Consider the following 21,891-nt stretch of genomic DNA (forward strand, 5'->3'; position numbering starts at 1 on the left):
AGAGACAAGCACATTTGCAACGACTTATGGAGCGCATCCAGTTTTTGGAGAGAGTTCACAAACACAGTCAAGCAGCTTCTACCTTGACTGAACTCACAAACACTCGCACGCAGCTTTTGACCGAACTGGGCAAGGTGGCCAAACGTAGATATGTCTTGTCTCAAAAATTATTTTATGAGTTTGCGAACAAAAGCGGGAGATTCCTCGCCAGATCCCTTCAAGCGAAAAAGTCGAGCTTAACAATCCACAAAATCAGGGGTCCAGACGGTTCTTTTGCCACCACTAATGCTGACATTGCTTCTCATTTTGAGCAGTATTATAAGGCATTATATAACCTCCCTCCGGAACGTCCCCCACCTGAAACCAACAAACTCAGAGCCACGGTGATCTCGGACTTTCTTCATCTTTATAGCCCTTCTGCACTTTCTGAGACATCCGCCCTGGAACTGGAGCAAAATATCACGGCAGAGGAACTGTCGCGGGCCGTCAAACAAATGAAGTCTGGTAAAAGCCCAGGCCCTGATGGCCTGTCTGCAGTATATTACAAGGAGTTTTTAACCGTCTTGTCCAACCCCTTCCTCTCGGCTTTCAACACTTTCTCTTCACTCCCTGTGCTGTGTCATCGCCTTCTAGAAGCGCACATCACTGTCATACCCAAAGGAGATAAGGATGCAACTTTGGTTTCCAATTATAGGCCCATCTCCCTTCTGAATGTAGACGTGAAACTTTATGCTAAAATTCTGGCCAACCCCTTCTCCTCCCCTTACTCCCTTCTTTGATTAACCTCGATCAAGTGGGTTTCATCCCTGGCAGGGAAGCGAGAGACAATACTATCAAGGCCCTAAACCTTATCCATTGGCTTCGCACATCGAAGAATCCTGGGTTCCTTCTCTCTTTGGACGCTGAGAAGGCCTTTGACAGAGTGTCCTGGGATTATTTGAGGGCAACCCTTCAGGCGATTGGTTTGAGAGAACACATGCTTAATTTCATCATGACCTTGTATTCTGGACCCACGGCACAGGTTCGGGTGAATGGCCATTTATCAAACCATTTCTCTCTCGGCAATGGCACACGCCAGGGCTGCCCCCTTTCTCCTCTCCTCTTTGTGCTATCGTTAGAGCCACTGCTGCGTAAACTCCGTTCCAACCCAGATATTAAGGGCGTTTCCGCACCGGCTCAAGAGTATAAACTCGCCGCCTATGCGGATGACATTTTGCTGTTTCTAACGGAACCTGGGACCACATTGCCCAATTTGCTTAAAGATTTCTCACTTTTTCAATACATGTCGAACCTTAGAATCAACCATTCAAAGTCATACGCCCTCAATGTCACCCTCCCTTCTGATGTAGTCTCATTTTGCCGATCGCAGTTCCCGTTTAGATGGGACAGTGAGACTCTCACTTACCTGGGCATTCAGCTTACGTGCGACCTCTCTGACCTATACGTTAAAAACTTTATCCCAGCACTTAAATCCATTCAGGAAGATCTCACTAAATGGCATCGACCATGCTTTTCCTGGTTCGGCAAAGCTGCTATATTAAAAATGAACATTCTCCCCCGCCTCCTCTATTTATTTCAAACCTTACCTATCCAATTGCCACCCGCCTTTTTCGCTTCATGTAGGAAAATGTGCTCCTTCTTCCTTTGGAACCACAAGCGTCCGCGCATATCTTTCTGCCAATTGGTTCTCCCCAAATCCAGGGGTGGGATTGGGCTCCCAGACCTCAGGCAATATCATTGGGCCTGCCATCTTTGCAGAATTATAGATTGGAATATTCATTCAACTACCAAAGACTGGGTGCATCTCGAAAACTCCTTCTCTCCTTCTCCTATAGCTTCGATCCCGTGGCTCTTGACGAAACATACCCCCCAGGCCCTTCTCACTCATCCACTGATTGGTCCTACCTTGAGCATCTTCCGCTTGACATGCAAGTCGGCCTCCATCTCGGATGCCCCCAACCCTTTAAGCTCCCTTTGCTTAAACCCGGATTTCCCTCCGGGTATGCACAAGGCCTTCCTGTCGGATCATTGGCCGTATGACCAGGTGAAAGCGGAACACTTTTTTCATAAAGGCCAATTGAAATCCTACTCCTCTTTGGCGAGCACCATGAAGGATCGTACCTTCCCCTTTTGGGCCTACCTTCAAATCAGGCATTTTCTCACATCCTCTGCTCACCGCCACAAATGGACTCGTCCTCTGACCCCCTTTGAATCAATTTGTTCTAAGGCTGAACCCCAGCGGCATCTAATCTCATCCATGTACCTCCTTCTCACCGGTGATGGGAATCCTAACTCGCTCCCCGCTTGCCGAGCTTGGAGGAGAGACCTTGATATAGATTTTTCTTCCTCAGATTGGGACCAAATTTTTACATACTCCCACAAATGTTCGCTGAATGTATCGACCCAAGAAAACGGATACAAGCTAGCTTCCCGTTGGTACATTACCCCTTCCAGAACTCATCGTTTTAACCCTTCTCTACCCAATAATTGTTGGAGATGTGGAGCACCTGATGGGTCCCTTCTCCATATTTGGTGGTCCTGTCCTATCGTCCTGCCCTTCTGGCAGGAAGTCCACCGTATAACCTCGTCTGTGTCTACTTTACCTCTCGATTTCTCCCCGGCCCAATTTCTCCTCCACCATACACCGCTCCCCAAACGTCTCTACTTCCGATCGTTAGCTATGCATATGATTAATGCTGCTAGACTCTGTCTTCCTGTGCTTTGGAGATCTACTCAACCCCCCTCAATAAAAGATTGGTTAACTCGTCTAGGAAGAATTGCAGAGATGGAGGAGCTGATTGCTTCCTCCCAAGATAACCCGACTAAATTCTCCCATACTTGGTCGTGTTGGATTCACTTCCGAACGACCCACGAATACCACTCCATCATGGGTCTTTCTACCTGACTCTGAGCCAGACCTGTGGCTTTGTATTACACTCTGTATTGTATTGACTCCTCGACCCTTGCTAGGCTGTCGATAACACTTTTCTATTATATCCCTTTCACTGATCAGGTAGTGAGACACTCCTTTTCCCTGGTGCCCGATTGTCTGCTTTATGTCTCTATCCCCTAGGGGATGAGCACACCAGCTCTGTCCTGGAGCTTTCACCTATATGACATGTCTATCCATACCGCCCCCCCCTTAGTCTCCTTCCCCTTTGACCCTTACCCCCCCCTTTTTTTTTTTTTTTTTTTTTATTCTACACTTTTTTTCTACCTTCTTTGGCTTTCCAGCTTCTCACCATTTTTTATTTTTTATTTTCTCCCGACTCCTTCCTCCTTGTGCCCTGTACCTGCCATTACTGTCTTTGCTGTTTTTCACATCTTCTCCACTTCATTTCTTCCTTTTTTTTTTTTTTTTTCCTCTACACATACGTTCATTCTTCTGTCCATAGGCAACCTAATCTCACACCCGGATTACACTTGCACATGTGCCTCTCCCATTCCACGGAGTTATTTTCATATGCGTTGGCTACCTTTGAGTGGTACCTTTGCTGCTCTTCATGGATAACACCGAGCTTTCTATTCTTTCGCAACTTCTTCCTTGCACCAGAAGCCCAGCACCTTTAGCTTTATCCCCTTCCCCCCTACTCTGCTACTCTACGATAAAAGATATATGGGGGTGCAAATACATGATCCTGCTCGTTTGGTGATATTTTGTATGCTATGTGGTGATTATGATTGGTGTTTGCCTTCCTTTTTTTTTTTTTTTTTTTTTTTTTATTTATTTATTTATTTATTTATTTTTGCTGTGTTCTCGTGTTTTTCTTTCCAAGTTCGACTTCATTATTGTTACAGATGACACGAGATGGCTTTATTATTTTGTTCGCCTGCGTATTTCTTATTGTTTGGCATGTGCGATTTGTGTTTTACCGCATTTTTCTTTGGCACATTGTATTACATTGTACAATTTATACCATTTATATGTTTTGAATTTTTCTCAATAAACTTTGTGGAACATAAATTATATACTTGGTTATCTGTACCTGCTGGGTGATTGTTCTGTATATTCCTAATACAAAATTTTTGCTAAATCAGTTTGGCTGTGTGGATGAAAAGCAATCTGCCAGAAAAGGTCCATGTGATCATGTGAATAGGACCATTTTTGGGGTGTATGGATTTGTGTATGACTTCTAGACGTACTGTTTGGTATTAAGACAAAGTTGTCTTTTTTATGGTGGTAGAAAGTAATTATTTTTACTTTTTGGTACTATTTTGTGATTAAATAAAGTTTTTTTTTCATATTACTTATAAGTAATTTGTATTATTAGTTAATTTGGTCAATGTATGCTCATTCAAATGGTCCTTTTCAGGCAGATTGCATTCTGTCTGCCACTTTTGTATGTATGCTCTAAGCTGACCATGGAGCCCCACATATTATATTATTAGTGAGAGTGCAAGTGACCACAGGTGTGCAATAGTCACCTAATTTGCTTTGAGTCACTTTTTTAAAATATATTTTTTGTTTGGGATTTCATAAATGGTAGCTTTTATGCTTTCTTAGTACAAGTGTCTTTCAGTAAGCAAATTAAGTCAAGCACAACCATTAGAGTAGCTACACTCACCCAAAAATTATTTGGAAGAAAACCAGACTTCTGTAACAGTGCTAAAACAAGTGTTTACTTATATGTACTCTATGTGTAATTCTTAACATTTTTGTTGCAGTTCCCCCCAAAGTCACAGGGGATGTTTTTGAAAATGTTACTGCCATAGAGATTGATTTCATTTCCTTGCCATGTGATGTAACTGGATTTCCACCACCTGCAATAACGTGGATAAAGGATGGCAATGTCCTTAGTTCTAGCAAGCATCTTTTAATTGTCCCAGGTAAGAATTCCTAAACAATATATGTAGCAAAACTTGAACTAGCATTAGCTATGTATGCTCATTGTCTTCTATAGAACAAATGGCTACCTTTTAATTAGTGGGTTTTCAGACATTTCATTCAAACTGTCTCCATATATTTGGAAAAATAAACATGTAAGGATTTCTTTATATGTCAACTCATCAGTTAAAAATCCAAAAAATGCTTTATCAATTCTAGATTATTTATTAATTTCAGGTACTTATATAGCACTGCCAATTTACTCAGCGCTTTACATATACATTGTACATTCACATCAGTCCCTAACCCTCAAGGAGTGTACAATCTAAGGTCCCTAACTCACATCCATACACACACATATTAGGGCCAATTTAGACAGGAGCCAATTAACCTACCAGCATGTCTTTGAAGAGTGGGAGGAAACTGGAGTACCCGGAGAAAACTCATGCAGGCACAGGGAGAATATGCAAACTCCAGGCAGGCGGTGCCATGGTCAGGATTTGAACCAGCAACCCTAGTACTGCCAGGTGAAGGTGCTAACCATTTAGCCACTGTGCTGCCCAAGATTATAGAAAGTCAAATGAAACCATGCTTGTGGGCACAATAAAAATACATAAAGGTAAGGCAGCTCACACAATATTAGATATATCATAATCATAAACATTAAATGTGAAAACAAGTGCTGCACTAATCCAAATACTGTATATTAATATACAAATGCAAAAATGATAATGAATAACTGTGCCAATATTATGTGAATTATAACGCATCAAAAACCAAACAGAATATCACAACGCAAATATCAAAGTGTATATATCCAAATTATATAAACCGTGCATTTAAAAGTAAAGAAATAATATTTTTGTTGTGGCTTCTGCTCACTGCAATGTGTTCTCACACCAACATACTAAATATACCCAAAAAAGTGTAGCACAAATAAATCTAAATACAAAAATAAAAAATAACAGGCAACTCCTCCCAATAGTGCTATATCAAACTACCATATACAATACACTGTCATAGTAAATAATAGTGTTCTGTCTCTATGTTGAAAACAGGCCACACCAATGTCTTCTAAATGGTGTTTTGATTCCACCTTTCAAGGGTGAACAAATATATTGCTCCGCACAAGAGTAACTATTGCTTCACTGCAGTACACCACTACCTGTATCCACTGCCTCTTACCTCCACACCATGGCCCACCTTGCAGTGAAAGTCAGAAAGTTCCTTCTCAGATATATTGTAATAAGGAATTATTGCAGATCTTCACTACGTCTTCTATTCACCTTCTTATGTCAGAACTCCTCCACTTGATAGGATACAAAAGGAATAGGAGATCTCATAGTGTAAGATTTAAATAATAAAATCACAATTTGCTTGCATACATGTGGAGCTATTACAGTAGTTTGCAACTGCAAACTTACAGCTACACATCCCCTGAAAACCAACCCCACACCATAATTCCCCCTCCACCACACTTTACACTTGACACAATGCAATCAGGCAAGTATCGTTCTCTTGGCAACCACCAAACTGAGACACGTCCATCGGATTGCCAGACAGAGAAGCATGATTGGTCACGCCAGTCTCCACTGCTCTAGAGTCCAGTGGTGGCGTGCTTTACACCAATGCATCCAACGCTTTACAAGGCTTGGATGCAGCTGCTCAGCCATGGAAACCCATTCCATGAAGCTTTTTAGGCACTGTTGTTGTGCTAATCTGAAGGCCACATGAAGTTTGGAGGTCTTTAGCTATAGACTCTGCAGACAGTTGGTGACTTCTGCGCACTGTGCGCTTCAGCATGCGCTTACACCGCTCTGTCATTTTACATGGCCTACTACTTTGTGGCTGAGTTGATGTTGTTCCCAGTTGTATCCACTTTGTTATAATACCAATAACAGTTGACCGTGGAATATTTAGTAGCAAGGAAATTTCACTTATTGCACAGGTGGTAACCTATCACGGTACTATGCTTGAATTCACTGAGCTCCTGAGAGCGACCCATTCTTTCACAAATGGTTGTAGAAGCAGTCTACATGCCTAGGTGCTTGATTTTATACACCAGTGGCCATGGAGGTGATTGGAACTCCTGAATCCAGTGATTTGGAGGGGTGTCCCAATACTTTTGGCAATATAGTGTATATTCACTATGATTTTTGCACTTGTATATTAATGTATTTGGATTAGCACAGCACCCTTTTTCACATTTAATTCTAGACCATAAAAGTACTAACAATTTTGTTTTAGTAAGGTCTCTCCCAGAACAGACGACAAGAAGTAAAAGCTTTTGCTCCTTAAAATCTGAATCACACTAGGAAGGATGGGAATTCTTCAGATTTACATATACTGGGTAATGTACTCTTCAGAAGTATTAAAGAAACCCCTTTGTTTAGAAAATCCTGGGGGGCTTGTAGGAAACTGACCATAGTATGTATACAACAGTAAAACTGTTCGTCAATACAACAGCCAGTTCAACAATACTGTAATGATGGTGCTAGTTAGGTTATTTAATTATTTAATGTAATTAGTAACTTGATTATAAGGGTCAATGCACACTGGATTAAAAAACACTGTTTCTACAGGAATTTTGTGTTTTGCCTGAAGAAGCAGCTCAATGTTATCCTATGTATCAATGCACATTAGATGGTCTAGAGCAGCAATGGGCAAACTACGGCCCGCGGGCCGTATACGGCCCGGCGGACCTTTTAATCCGGCCCGCGGAGCTAGGCTCCAGCTAGGCTCCTCTCACAGTCCGCCCTGAAGACCGGTGTAGCATGAAAATCTCTCTCCTATGAGGATCTGTCCCCCTCGACGTATCTGCGCATGTGACAGAGATCGCCGATCAGCTGCTAATGCCTGAAACTGGCACATGCGCAGATACGTCGAGGGGGACAGATCCTCATAGGAGACAGATTTTCATGCTACACCGGAACGGCGGGGGAACACGGCGAGAGGAACGCGCGAAGCAAAGGTAAGTGAATTGACACAGGGGGGACTTAATATGGGGGATGAATTAATATGGGGAATGAATTACTATAGGGGGGATGAATTACTATATGGGGGATGAATTACTATGGGGGATGAATTACTATGGGGGAATAATTACTATATGGGGGATGAATTACTATGGGGGATGAATTACTATGGGGGATGAATTACTATATGGGGGATGAATTACTATATGGGGGATGAATTACTATATGGGGGATTAATTACTATATGGGGGATGAATTACTATATGGGGGATGAATTACTATATGGGGGATGAATTACTATATGGGGGATTAAATACTATGGGGGATGAATTACTATGGGGGATGAATTACTATATGGGGGATGAATTACTATGGGGATGAATTACTATATGGGGGATTAATTACTATGGGGGGATGAATTACTATGGGGGATGAATTACTATATGGGGGATGAATTACTATGGGGGATGAATTACTATGGGGGATGAATTACTATATGGGGGATGAATTACTATATGGGGGATTAATTACTATGCTTACTATGGGGGAATATTAGAAAAATTAATAATAGCGCCTATGGTCAAAATTATATAACTTACTAATAGTGTACCAGCTGCAAAAAATCACCATATATAAAGTGTACCAATAAATAAATAAATAATTTGCGCTAGTAAATGTGTATAAATATATAAATATATATAAAGAAATCATCAAATCATAAGTCCAGAAAAAAAAATATATATATATGCCAATACCACAAAAAAATATAAAAAAACTTTTAAGTGCAAAAAACTTTTGTGCAAAAAAAGTGTCTAAATATGAAAAATTTCACAAAAAAACCTTGATAATATAATGGCAGATCATCCATAAGTATATCTTCAGAAACGGAAACTCTGCAACACAGAGATCCTCATCGATCGAAATAACAGGATGAAAAACTTTGTAGTTAATCGAAAATCCACTTCTCCAATAGATAAAGGACCACCTTCAAACGTATCCATGGGGGGAAATGCCAAGCACTCGAGAGAAACAGAAAGACTTCATGGTGCAATATTATAAAAACCAATTCCTTTATTAGGTACTCATTGCACTTACTCAAGAGGTGTCCCAGCCGACACCAGCATCAACAGCATAACAGCAATCACATAAACGAGCCTGGCTACTCAGCACATGCGCAGTAGCTGGCAGCCAAAAACGTTTAGACACTTTTCTTGCACAAAAGTTTTTTGCACTTAAAAGTTTTTTTATATTTTTTTGTGGTATTGGCATATATATATATATTTTTTTTTTCTGGACTTATGATTTGATGATTTCTTTATATATATTTATACACATTTACTAGCGCAAATTATTTATTTATTTATGGGGGAATATTACTATACTTACTATGGATGACACATACACATCATTCATCTACTCTTGGTCCGGCCCCCGGGTCCAATATATGAACCCATTGCGGCCCTCAAGTCAAAAAGTTTGCCCACCCCTGGTCTAGAGGCATATTATAAGCTCAGCATTTAGAGACAATAAAACCCTTCTAGTTTGCATTTTTGAGAGTTTTCTGGCAGAACAAAAATGCTAAATGCTCCTAAACGCCTGTACAAAAAGATCTCTATGAGTTTTTTTTCCTGCCTGGCTTTTTTTGAAGCTCAGTGTGCATGGACCCTTAGTGATTCTTCTGTTGTACTGTTAATATGTGACACTTTGGAAAATAATGTAAATGTTATTATTATGTCTGTCAAGAGACACACATTTTCTAAAACAGAAAAATGTGCAGTTTAGAACTTTTCACATGTCAAATGAATTAAAATAAGACCCCAAGGAATTAATACTTGAATCTAACAAAAACTAAGAGGGCAGTGCTTTAAGTCTTTCCACAGTACTAATATTAGAGTTTTTAAACCTCATAAATGGAACCTCTTGTCATTTAAATTGTTGACCTAAATGTGGTTTTTGCAAGTGAATTTGATCTATAGTTTTTGGCCAAGCCTTCCCTAGCCACACCATAGAACAATGACCTTACCCTACCAAATCAGGATAGTGTTCAGTCTTCTGCGTTGTGGGGAATCCCTATTGCTCACTTCATAATGGATTTAGGTTACGTACAATCAATATCTTAGTATTTATCTTGTGTTTGTGACAACAAGGAAAGGTACTTAGAGTCAATGGCAGACGTTTACCCATTGTCAAAAGAAGGCATTCACAAGTTTGTATTGCTTGCATTAAGCATTTGATGTAAGATGTGGCTCATTAAGATTTATAAATTGAATTGAAGATACCTTGATCCATCTATCTGTCGTTTATTGCTGTGGATGAACAACAGAAAATTCAATTATTTAACTTCCCTGACGGTATTCCCGAGTGTAGCTCGGGGTGAAATTTCAGTAGCAAAAGCGGTATCCCCGAGCTACACTCAGGCTTACCATGCGGCGTTGCTCAGGGATTCCCTGCAGCGCTTACCTTGTCCTTTGCTCCCGCAATGTCCCTCCTGCAGCGTCCCCGGCCATCTCATCCGGCCATTTCCAGCATCCGGCTTCCGTGTTCCGGTCCCGGACGTCGGGACGTATGGGGGCCGGAACCGGCGGCAAATTTAAAAATTTTAAAAACTGTCATTTTATGTAAACGAATATTACACAGCAAAACATTGCTGTTTCAAAGCATTTCACATACATTTTGTCCCTACATTTTGACTGTTCTTTCTGCCTGGAAACTTAGAAAAGTCCATGGCGTCCAAAATGCTTCCTTTTAGGTCAAAACGGTTTTAGACCGGCTAGAGAACAGCGATAGTAAATCAGAACCACTTGCAGAATTGAGTGATAATGATTTGTGAGGAAATTCATCATCAGACACTGAAAACGATTTTGCGACTTTGCTCAGTGATGTGCGAACCTGGCGCTATATTTCAAATTTCAGTGTTTTTGGTTTGATTATATTATTGAATTATTATATTATTATTTTTTATGATAATTTATTAAATTATAATTTATGATTTTGTGTTTCAAGTTTTATCATATCAATGTTTACTAGACTCTTGTTTGGACAGATTTCAGTGAGTTATTCCTAAAAATGACAGGCCTACAATAAAAAAACTACATATTTCCATGCAAAATAATGGTACCGCTTTCAGCACCAAAAATCTGAAATAATCATACCGCCAGGGAGGTTAACAGCAAAATCCGAGCTCTGCCTTATGTTTTTAATCCTCTTCCCTTTTACTAATCTTTTTGTCAGTTATATTTGTTTATTTTATTTTTTTTGTGTTATTTGCTTAGATGAATAGTGTAATTATATATTGTTATGTCTCTGTGTATATATCATTTGTCCATACGTCTTCTAAATCACAGAATAGTAAAGAAAAGACACTGCACTAAGTTGCTCTTGACCAAATACAACACGTGTCATTTATATACGTATATAAACAGAGCATGAGAAAATGGTTATAAGCTAAGATGGCTAAGTAATGTAGCTAAGTGTTTTATTTTAAATATTAGGTTTGATTTAAAATATGGGAAATTACTTATATGAGAAAATAACAGTGCTTCAAGTTCCAGGCGAATTTTGTTATAGTCTATAGGCTCTTTACGAAAGGATAATCAAGTATGTGTCTTAAAACACCTTTGAAGCAAACATGGTCTTTAGAGATGAGCGAATCGAACTTGGCGAAGTGGAATTCGTTTCGAATATTAGGAAAAATTCGATTCGCGCCGAAAATTAGCAAACTTCGGATGCACGAATCGAATTTTTCCCGATCGGCCGATTTTCATCCCTTCTACAGCCGGCAAAAAGTGTCCCTGCAGAGAGCTCCGCTATTTCTGACAGTTCTCTGACAGTTCCTTCACATTTACAGCGGTTGAAACATTGTATCTATTTGTTTCCATTTAGGATACAGATGTTTTTATTCGGAAACAAATAGATACAATGTTTCAACCGCTGTAAATGTGAAGGAACTGTCAGAGAACTGTCAGAAATAGCGGAGCTCTCTGCAGATACACTTTTTGCTGTACTGGAATTCTTCTTATTTTCATCCTACTTCTTCTTCTTCTTCTTCTTCATCCTCATCCTCATCCTCTTCTTCTTCTTCTTCATCCTCATCCTCTTCTTCTTCTTCTTCTTCATCCTCATCCTCCTCTTCTTCTTCTTCTTCTTCTTCATCCTCATCCTCTTCTTCATCCTCATTCTCTTCTTCTTCATCCTCATCCTCTTCTTCTTCATCCTCATCCTCTTCTTCTTCTTCATCCTCATCCTCTTCTTCTTCTTCTTCATCCTCATCCTCCTCTTCTTCTTCTTCTTCTTCTTCTTCTTCCTCATCCTCATCCTCTTCTTCTTCTTCTTCTTCTTCTTCTTCCTCACCATCATCCTCTTCTTCTTCTTCATCCTCATCCTCTTCTTCATCCTCATCCTCTTCTTCTTCTTCTTCATCCTCATCCTCTTCTTCTTCTTCTTCCTCATCCTCATCCTCATCCTCTTCTTCTTCTTCTTCTTCTTCATCCTCATCCTCTTCTTCTTCTTCTTCTTCTTCTTCTTCTTCTTCATCATCCTCATCCTCTTCTTCTTCATCCTCATCCTCATGCTCTTCTTCTTCTTCTTCTTCTTCTTCTTCATCATCCTCATCCTCTTCTTCTTCATCCTCATCCTCATGCTCTTCTTCTTCTTCTTCTTCTTCTTCTTCTTCTTCTTCTTCTTCTTCTTCTTCTTCTTCATCATCCTCATCTTCTTCTTCTTCTTCTTCATCATCCTCATCTTCTTCTTCTTCTTCTTCATCATCCTCATCTTCTTCTTCTTCTTCTTCATCCTCATCTTCTTCTTCTTCTTCATCCTCATCTTCTTCTTCTTCCTCATCCTCATCTTCTTCTTCTTCATCATCCTCATCCTCTTCTTCTTCATCCTCATCCTCTTCTTCTTCTTCATCCTCATCCTCTTCTTCTTCTTCTTCTTCTTCTTCTTCATCATCCTCATCCTCCTCTTCTTTTTCTTCTGCTTCTTCATCATCCTCATCCTCTTCTTCTTCTTCTTCTTCTTCTTCTTCCTCACCATCATCCTCTTCTTCTTCATCATCCTCATCCTCTTCTTCATCCTCATCCTCTTCTTCTTCCTCATCCTCTTCTTCTTCTTCTTCTTCTTCATCCTCATCCTCTTCTTCTTCTTCATCCTCATCTTCTTCTTCTTCTTCTTCTTCTTCTTCTTCATCCTCATCTTCTTCTTCATCCTCATCTTCTTCTTCTTCTTCATCCTCATCTTCTTCTTCTTCTTCATCCTCATCTTCTTCTTCATCTTCTTCTTCTTCATCTTCTTCTTCATCTTCTTCTTCTTCATCTTCTTCTTCTTCTTCATCTTCTTTTTCTTCTTTATCTTCTTCTTCTTCTTCATCATCTTCTTTTTCTTCTTCATCTTCTTCTTCTTCTTCATCATCTTCTTCTTCATCTTCTTTGTCGTGCCCCGTGACTGCCCAAATGAGTGAAGTGTGCGGTGATTCTAAGATCGACGGCACTCATCTGCATGTCATACTGACTGACAGTATTATTTCTCTTCCCCAGCAGACTCCAAGGGCATTTAAATTAAAGGTACAGTGTTCTGCACTAATATAAAGGCTCTCTGAAGCCTAGAAACCCTTTTAATAAGTTAAATTCGCAGCGAATAAATTCGCATCGAATCAAATTTATTCCGCAAATTCGGCGAATCAGCCGAATCGAATTTTGAATAATTCGCTCATCTCTAATGGTCTTATATGGAGTTATGAATGCAATTTCAAAGTGATATTTGGTCATACTAGTCCCTGACTGTCTGTATAGACTAAATGGGCTAGCAACATCATTCAGAGCCTGGAAAGTTTCAAATGCCATTTCTGCTGTTTGGACTATTTGTGAACAACACAATGTGACACTAATTTGAGACTTACATGTTTTGTAAGCTCTGAGCACACTATCTTTCTGTCTGCAAAACAGGCACTCATACTGCATCCTTCATGTAACACCCCCCTCAACCAGGGTCGCTAGTTTTAAGTCCCAGGTTCTATTTGCACTAGTGCAGCAGCCAGTCAAACTGCAACTTTACGCTCTGACACCAGAAACACAGTCCATCAAAGTTGCTCCTTTAAACATTTATTGCAGCCTTAACTTGAATAGGGTTCAGGGAGCTATGGGGTACTCTGACCTGTAGTACTGCAGAACTTAAGGACTGCTAAATTCTTGACTGTTCTGTACAAGATTCTGGCTGAATTGCACAGCCTTAAACTGCACTGTACTTTCTCACTGTAGAATTTGTACAACCTCTGGCTGTATTATGCAGCTTCTGGTTGCACTAGGCACACTTGACATTGAAATAGCATAATCCTGGCTGTCTTGCACAGCTCCTGGCTACTCTAGGCACACTTATCTGTATGACACACTTTCTGCTGTCTTGCACAGCTACTGGTAGCACTACAATAAGTTGTTAGATGCAACACCCCACAGTCACTTCTCCACAATGTAGCAGGGTCAAGTACTCACTCAGTCCCAAATAGTGGAGCTTCCTCACTCTTATTCTCCTGGCTCTTTCCAAACTCTGACCCAGAAACTCTCTCTCTCTTTCACTTCAGTAGGCCCCCCTGCTAAGTCTAGCTGGGACCAGGACCGGACTGACCATTAGGAAACTCGGGCGCTGCCTGAGGGCCCGGGGTCAGTAGGGGGCCCCATGAGATGCCCCTGGTACCTTTTTCATAGGCTTTTTTGAGTTTGGGCAAGGACACAGGGGCCCCATGATCCCCTATTGCCCGGGGGCCCCATGAGTTGTCAGTCCGCCCCTGGCTGGGACCTTGATACCCTTTCAAAGGATTCCTTAGTTTATCTGTCCCAGGGGCACAGCACAGGAGTCTCCTCCTGCAGGCTGAACCCTGGAACTCTCGCCCAGCTTCTAGGCCTCAGAGTATTTATGGACTTTCACTCCATCTACTGGGCTCACCTCCCCATGGATTGGCTGGATACCCATAAATTTCCAGGCTGCCTGTCCTGCTCTTCCTCCCACTATACTTTTACAACTCCCCAGAAGACAGGGGAGAGTAGCAGACCAGCAACCTGTGAGATACTGAACAAGTCCTAACAATTAACCCCTGCTCTTCTGCTTACAAAGGAGCTAAACTCAATTTTCCTAGCAGTATACCTAAACTAGGAGGGTGCTACATCCATATTAATGTTACAGCTATTTAATAAGACGATAGATTTAGGGCTACTTGACCTAATCTGAAAAATGAATAATGACACTCAGATTAATGCATAACTGAAATAAAGATATATATACTGTATATTAAACTGACACTAAAGCTTCATTAAAAAAAATACAAGAAGAAACATGTTATACTTACCTGCTCTGTTCAGTGATTTTGCACAGAGCAGCCCCAGTCCTCTTCATTTCAGGTCCCTTCCAGTGCCCTTGGCTCCTCCTCTCAAGCAGTACCCCTAGGTGTAATTGAAAGCAGCGGGAACCTGTTGGCTGTCTCATCCAATGAGGAGGAAGATTTCCCAGACAGCAGGGGCTCAGGCAAGGATTGGGGGGGGGGGCACACAGAAGGCAGAAGATTTTTTTTTACCTCCATGCATAGAATACATGAAGGTAAAAAAACCTTGAGCCTTTAGAACCACTTTAGGCACTCTTTCTCATTGTAATCAAAACTATGTTTTTTTAGGTGGTCGAGTTTTGCAGATTCCTCAGACAAAACTGACAGATGCTGGTGATTATGTATGTGTGGCCATCAATCAAGCCGGTGAAAGCAAGAAGACATTTTACCTTAATATTTTTGGTATGTTTTTGTGATTATATTTTGCAAAGTAGATACAAAAACAATGATAAGTCATAAAAAATTATGACTATTTTTTGTGTGTATTATTTCAGTTCCTCCCACCATCATAGGTGGTGGCAGAGATGCTAGTACTGAGGTGAACATTAAAATTGCTACATCGGCATCACTTGAATGCTTTTCAAATGCAGTGCCACCTGCTGTCATTAGCTGGTATAAAAATGGTCAAATGCTCTTGGAGTCCACAAACTACATGATCCTGGATGAAGGACAAATAATGAAGATTAAGAATGCTCAGGTAGGGTGATTGAGTAGGGGTTGTGGGATGACGTTTTAATTCAGGGTTCTAAGAGAGAACATTACTGTTTTTTTTAATTATGTTACCTAAACACTACAAATACGTAAAAAATTGTGTAAAGAAATAGGCAGTTCTTTTTAATTTTTAATATTAGCTCTGAGTAGCAGACAGTACAGAGTACATTGTGAATGCCTGACATACGTTTCCTATTTTCAGGGAAATTGTTATATAGTTTGTACTTGTGTATGCTACAGTGAATTCTATTTTTTTTTTATAGAAAAAAAAAATGTAAATATGTGTTTCAGGTATCTGATACTGATGAATATGAATGTGTAGCAACCAATGTTGCTGGACAAGACAAGAAGAAATTTTTTGTGAATGTTTATGGTGAGTGAATGTACGCAAAAGTATTAGGGGCTCCTATAGTCTTTTATACACAGTATATTATACAATTATATTTTACATGTAAAACTGTACAAAAGGAGTCTCCAGAACACTTCCAAGCTGATCAGGGAACAAAACAAGAGTATTTCAATGACTCAACAGAAGTTTTAGCTGCCTACGTTTGCAAATACAGTTGCAAGAAAAAGTATGTGAACCCCTTGGGATTACGTGGAGTTTTGCATGAATTGGGCATAAAATGTGCTCTGAACGTCATCTAAGTCACAACAATAGAAGAACACAGTCTGCTGAACATAATACTACACAAACATTAGATGTTGCCATGGTTTAATTGCACTTAACATGTAAACATTCACAGTGCAGGGAGGAAAAAATATGTGAGGCCCTAGCTTAATGACTTCTCCCAGAGCTAATTGGAGCCAGGAATGAGCCAACCTTGACTCCAATCAGTGTGATGATATTGGATGTGTTGCTGACAGCTGTCCTGCCCTTAAAAAACACACACCTGTTTTGGGTTTACTGGTTTCAAGAAGCACTGTCTGATGTGAACCATGCCTTGCAGAAAAGAGCTCTCAGAAGACCTACGATCAAGAATTGTTGACTTGCATGAAGCTGGAAAGGGTTACAAAAGTATCTCCAAAAGCCTTGATGTTCATGTGTCCATGGTAAGACAGACTGTCTACAAATGGAGAAAGTTTAGCACTGTTGCTACTCTCCCTAGGCATGGTCGTCCTGTAAAAATGACTGCAAGAGCACAGCGCAGAATGCTGCATGAGGTAAAGAAGAATCCCAGAGTGTCAGCTAAAGACCTACAGAAATCTCTGGCTCATGCTAACATTTTTGTTGACATATCTACAATAAGGAAAACATTAAACAAGAATGGAGTACATGGGAGGACACCACGGAGGAAGCCATTGCTGTCCAAAAAGAATATTGCAGCACGTTTGAAGTTTGCAAAAGAGCACCTGGATGTTCCACAGCACTACTGGCAAAATATACTGTGGACAGATGAAACCAAGATTGAGTTGTTTGGGAAGAACACACAACACTATGTGTGGAGAAAAAAAAGGCACAGCACACCAACATCAAAACCTCATCCCCACTGTAAAACATGGCGGAGGGAGCATGATGGTTTGGGGCTGCTTTGCTGCCCTAGGGCCTGGAGGGATTGTTGTCATTGATGGGAAAATGAATTCCAGAGTTTATCAAGACATTTTGCAGGAAAACGTACGACCATCTGTCCGCCAGCTGAAGCACCGCAGAGGATGGGTGATGCAACAGGCCAATGACCCAAAGTATACAAGTAATTCAACAAAACAATGGCTGCAACAGTACAGAATACGCCCTCTGGAGTGGCCCAGCCAGAGTCCTGACCTCAACCCGATTGAAATGCTGTGGCATGACCTTAAGAGAGCGATTCACACCAGACATCCCAAGAATATTGCTACACTGAAACAGTTTTGTGAAGAGGAGTGGTCCAAAATTACTCCAGATCGTTGTGCAGGTCTGATCTGCAACTGCAGGAAACGTTTGGTTGAGGTTATTGCTGCCAAAGGAGGGTCAAACAGTTATTAAGTCCAAAGGTTCACATACTTTTTCCTCCCTGCACTGTGAATGTTTACATGTTATGTGCAATTAAACCATGGCAACTTCTAATGTTTGTGTAGTATTATGTTCAGCAGACTGTGTTCTTCTATTGTTGTGACTTAGATGACGTTCAGAGCACATTTTATGCCCAATTCATGCAAAACGCCACGTAATCCCAAGGGGTTCACATTCTTTTTCTTGCAACTGTACATGTGGAAGCCATAGTGCCACTTCAAATGTGGTCCCTAAACACTAAACTATCTGAGTTCCCTAACTATGGAACATATGTAGCAATACACAAACAGAGAGCAGGCTCAATTAGAGGCATCCATATCATCCATAAAGTTACAATACCCCTCAAGCACACACGTTGCAAGCATACGCCTTTACACGGCAGCTAAAGACTTTCATTGTGTGTCTGCATCTAATGCAAAAAAGAAAATATTGTAACCACTCTGACCTCTTTGAATCTAGCAAATAGGGAAAGATGCACATGGGCAGGGCAATATACAAAACAGTATATATGTGGTACCCAGCTCAATTTCATGCTAGCTAGCAAAAAAAACAACTAATCTGTTTCAACTATTCAAATTAAAAACATACTGTAAGTTTTATATACACGCATGCACATTTTGTAATTTTATACTTACAGGGGCTGCCATATTCAGGGTTTACACTTCAAAATCATAAGATAATAACAGTTGTTATACAACAAAACTGAACGATATTACTGAAAAACAGATCTCCTTCTAATGGCTATTAAAATCCACAAATCTTAAACTGGTGAAACAAGCACACACAGAAGAACATATTGCTACAGCATAAACAGTACAACCAGGGCCGTCTTTAATGCAGTGCCAAAGGGGCAGTTGTCCTGGGCCCTGTCATTATTGTTGGGACCAAGGCAGCTGCTCCTTGAGCCCCTTGTCATGGAGAGTCCGGTGGTGGCACACATAGCTGTCTTTAACGTGGGGTAAAAGGGGCAGCTGCCCTGTCATTATTGTGGGGCCCATGGCAGCTGTTCCTTGAGCCCCTTCTCATGGAGAGTTCTGTGGAAGCAGGAAGCAGGGCAGCTTAATCTGGTGCAGACAGTGGCATCCTCGGGGAGGCAGGCAGGATGGTAGCGCCTTGCTCCACAAGGCGATAGGGCGGCCCCAGAGGCAGAGGCCGCGGGGAATGCTAGCAGTACAAGGGCGGCTAGGACTGAGAGCCCAGGAGGAAGAAGACCTTCACCACCTCCCTGACTGAGGCAAGCAGCAGCAGGCACAGCATCCCCAGCACCTCCCAAAGACTGGACTCCTTATTCAACCTCCTCTCCGCTTCCAGCTCCAATATCAACAGAAGGACCCGTACAGAGGACTAGAATGAGCTGGAGGTAAGTACTAGGCATCACACTCACTTACCCACAGACTGGGACTGGGACAGGAGGGACTGCAGACAGGGGTAGGTATAGGGGTCCCTCTCTCTTCTCCATTTCTGTTTCCTACCCCTCTCTCCCTCACCCTCTCTCACCACCTCTCTCTCCCACCCCACTCCCTCTCTCTCATCCCCCTCTCTGTCACCCCTTCTCCCTCTCACCCCCCTCTCTGTCAACCCCCCCACACCCCTCTCTCCTCCCCTCCTTTCTCTCTCACACACCCCTCTCTCACCCCTTTCTCTTTCTCACTCCCCCTCTCTGTTTCTCACTCCCCCTCTCTCACCCCACCTCTTTCCCATCCCCCTCTCTCTTCCTCCTCCCTCACCCCACTCCCTCTCTCTCATCCCTCCCATTTCATCTCCCCCTCTCTCTCACCCCCTCTCTCACCCCCTCTCTCACCTCTCCTCTCTCTTTCACCCCCTCTCTCTTTCACCCCCCCTTCTCTCTCCTCATCCCCCCTCTCTGTCACTCCCCCCTCATGCTTCCTCCCTCACTCCTTTCTCGCTCTCACACTCCCTCTCTCACCGCTTCTCTCTCTCTGAAACCCCTCTCTCTTTCTCACTCCCCTCTCTCTCACCCCACCTCTCTTTCCCATCCCCCCCTCTCCCCTTCTTCTCCAACCCCACTCCCTCTATCTCACCCCCTCATCACTCCTCTCTCTCTCTTTCCCCTCTCTCACCCCTCTCTTTTTCTCAATCCCCCTTTCTGTCACCCTCCAACCTCTCTCTCTCCCCCTCCTTTCTTTCTCTCACCCCTTCTCTCTCTCTCTTACCCCTTCTCTCTTACTCTTACCCTTCTCTCTCTCTCTCTCTCTCTCTCTCTCTCTCTCACTCACCCTTTCCTGTTTCTCACACTCCCTCTCTCTCTTACCCCCCTCTCTCTCAACCCCCTCTCTCTCAACACCCTTCTATCACCCCCTCTCTCTCATCCCCCTTCTTTCACCCCTCTCTTTCTCATCCCTCCTCTTTCACCCCCTCTCTCTCATCCCCTTCTCTCACCCCTCTCTCTCTCATCCCCCTCTCACCCCTCTCTCTTTCTCACTCCCCCTTTCTGTCACCTCCACACCTGTCTCTCTCCCTCCCTCCTTTCTCTCTCTCACACCCCCCTCTATCACCCCTTCTCTCTCTCTCACCCCTCTCTCTTTCTCACCCACCCTTTGTTTCTCACTTCCCCTCTCTCTCACCCCCCTCTCCGCCATCCCCTTTCTCTCTCCCCTCACTGCTGCTCGCTCATCCCCCCTCTCTCTATCACCCCCTCTCTCTCATCCCCCTCTCTCACCCCCTCTCATACCCCTTTCTCACTCCCTCTCTTTGCCATCCCCACCTCCTCTCCCTCCCTCCTTTCTCTCTCTCACGCCCCCTCCTTATCCCCCCTCTCTCTCTCATACACCCCTCTCTCTTTCTCCCCCCCTCTCTCTCTCACACACACACACACCTCTCTCTTTCTCCCCCTCTCTTTCTCACTCCCCCTCTCTCTTTCTCACTTGCCCTCTCTCTCACCCCACCTCTCTCTACCACCCCCCTTTCTCTCTCCCTTCTCTCACCCCTCTCCCTCTCTCTCATACCCCCTCTCTCTCTCACCCCCCCATCACCCCCTTCTCTCTCACCCCCCTTCTCTCCCCCTCTTTATCACTCCCCCTCTCTCTTACCCCCCCTCTCCCCCCTCTCGCATGCAGGCAGGGGAAACTGAGTGGACACTGACTGACAGGTGGCAGAAAGTGAGTGTTATTGATCCCATCCCCCCAGCACTGTCACTGATCACACCTTATCCCCCTGCAGCCCTAGCAACAAATGGGTGAGCAGTAATGATGTGCAGTAACCTCTAGCAACCAATTGGTGAGCAGTAATGATGTGCAGTAATCTCTAGCAACCAATCAACAAGCAGAAATTATGTGTTGTAACCTCTAGCAGCTAATCAATGAGCCATAATGTGTGCTGTAACCTCTGGCAACCAGTCAGCAAGCTGTAATAATGTGTTGTAACCCCTGGCCGGCAATCACAATCGCTGCCTAATCTGCTGCAGTAAACTGATTTTAAGTCTAGCTGCTATTTATTGTATGTCTTCGATCAAGTTGAGAGTGAAATTACATGAGAGCAGGGTGAGGGGCCCAAGAAAATGTTTGCCCAGGGTCCAATCAATGTTAAAGACAACCCTGAGTACAACAGTAAACACTCAAAATACACCATTAACTCCATTTAAAAGTGATGTGTGAGTGGTGTACTATAAGTAAAATGTTGCTAAGCTCATGGAACACCTTTTTCTAAACTGCATATAAAGTCATTATGTATTTATGTACAAAACTATCCATTTACAAATATGTTTTCTGATGCATATTTTAGTACCACCGATAAACTAATTTTTTACAGAAGGTAATTTTGTAGCACTCCTAATGTAGAATACAAGCGATCTTAAAGTTATTAGAAACAATAAACAAAATGCCAGGAGGAGAAATTGTCACAACACAAGGTTAACCCAAAAGGCCAACCTCCTAGGAGGTCATAAGTCTCAATCATCACCCTGCATGTGGACAAAGGAATCAAGTGAATGGAACTGCAGCAATACTGCTGAATCAATTTTTAAAATAGTACATGATCTTGCCAAATTGATAAAAATAATGAA

The 21,891-nt window shown here is 42.2% G+C and overlaps 1 protein-coding gene across 1 annotated transcript in view; it reads left to right on the top strand.

Annotated features, from left to right (window-relative positions):
• HMCN1 (hemicentin 1) overlaps positions 1 to 21,891 on the top strand; it is a 468,291-nt gene that overhangs the window by 252,551 nt on the left and 193,849 nt on the right. Inside the window, exons 58-61 of the mRNA XM_089678830.1 lie at positions 4,666 to 4,827; positions 15,458 to 15,571; positions 15,664 to 15,866; positions 16,172 to 16,253. Coding sequence (XP_089534956.1) covers positions 4,666 to 4,827; positions 15,458 to 15,571; positions 15,664 to 15,866; positions 16,172 to 16,253 — 561 coding nt within the window. The remainder of the gene's footprint in view (positions 1 to 4,665; positions 4,828 to 15,457; positions 15,572 to 15,663; positions 15,867 to 16,171; positions 16,254 to 21,891) is intronic.

This window comes from Staurois parvus, unplaced genomic scaffold (assembly GCF_062004578.1).
Source record: "Staurois parvus isolate SC_StPar_1 unplaced genomic scaffold, SC_StPar_1.0 ptg000210l, whole genome shotgun sequence".
Lineage (NCBI taxonomy): Eukaryota > Metazoa > Chordata > Amphibia > Anura > Ranidae > Staurois > Staurois parvus.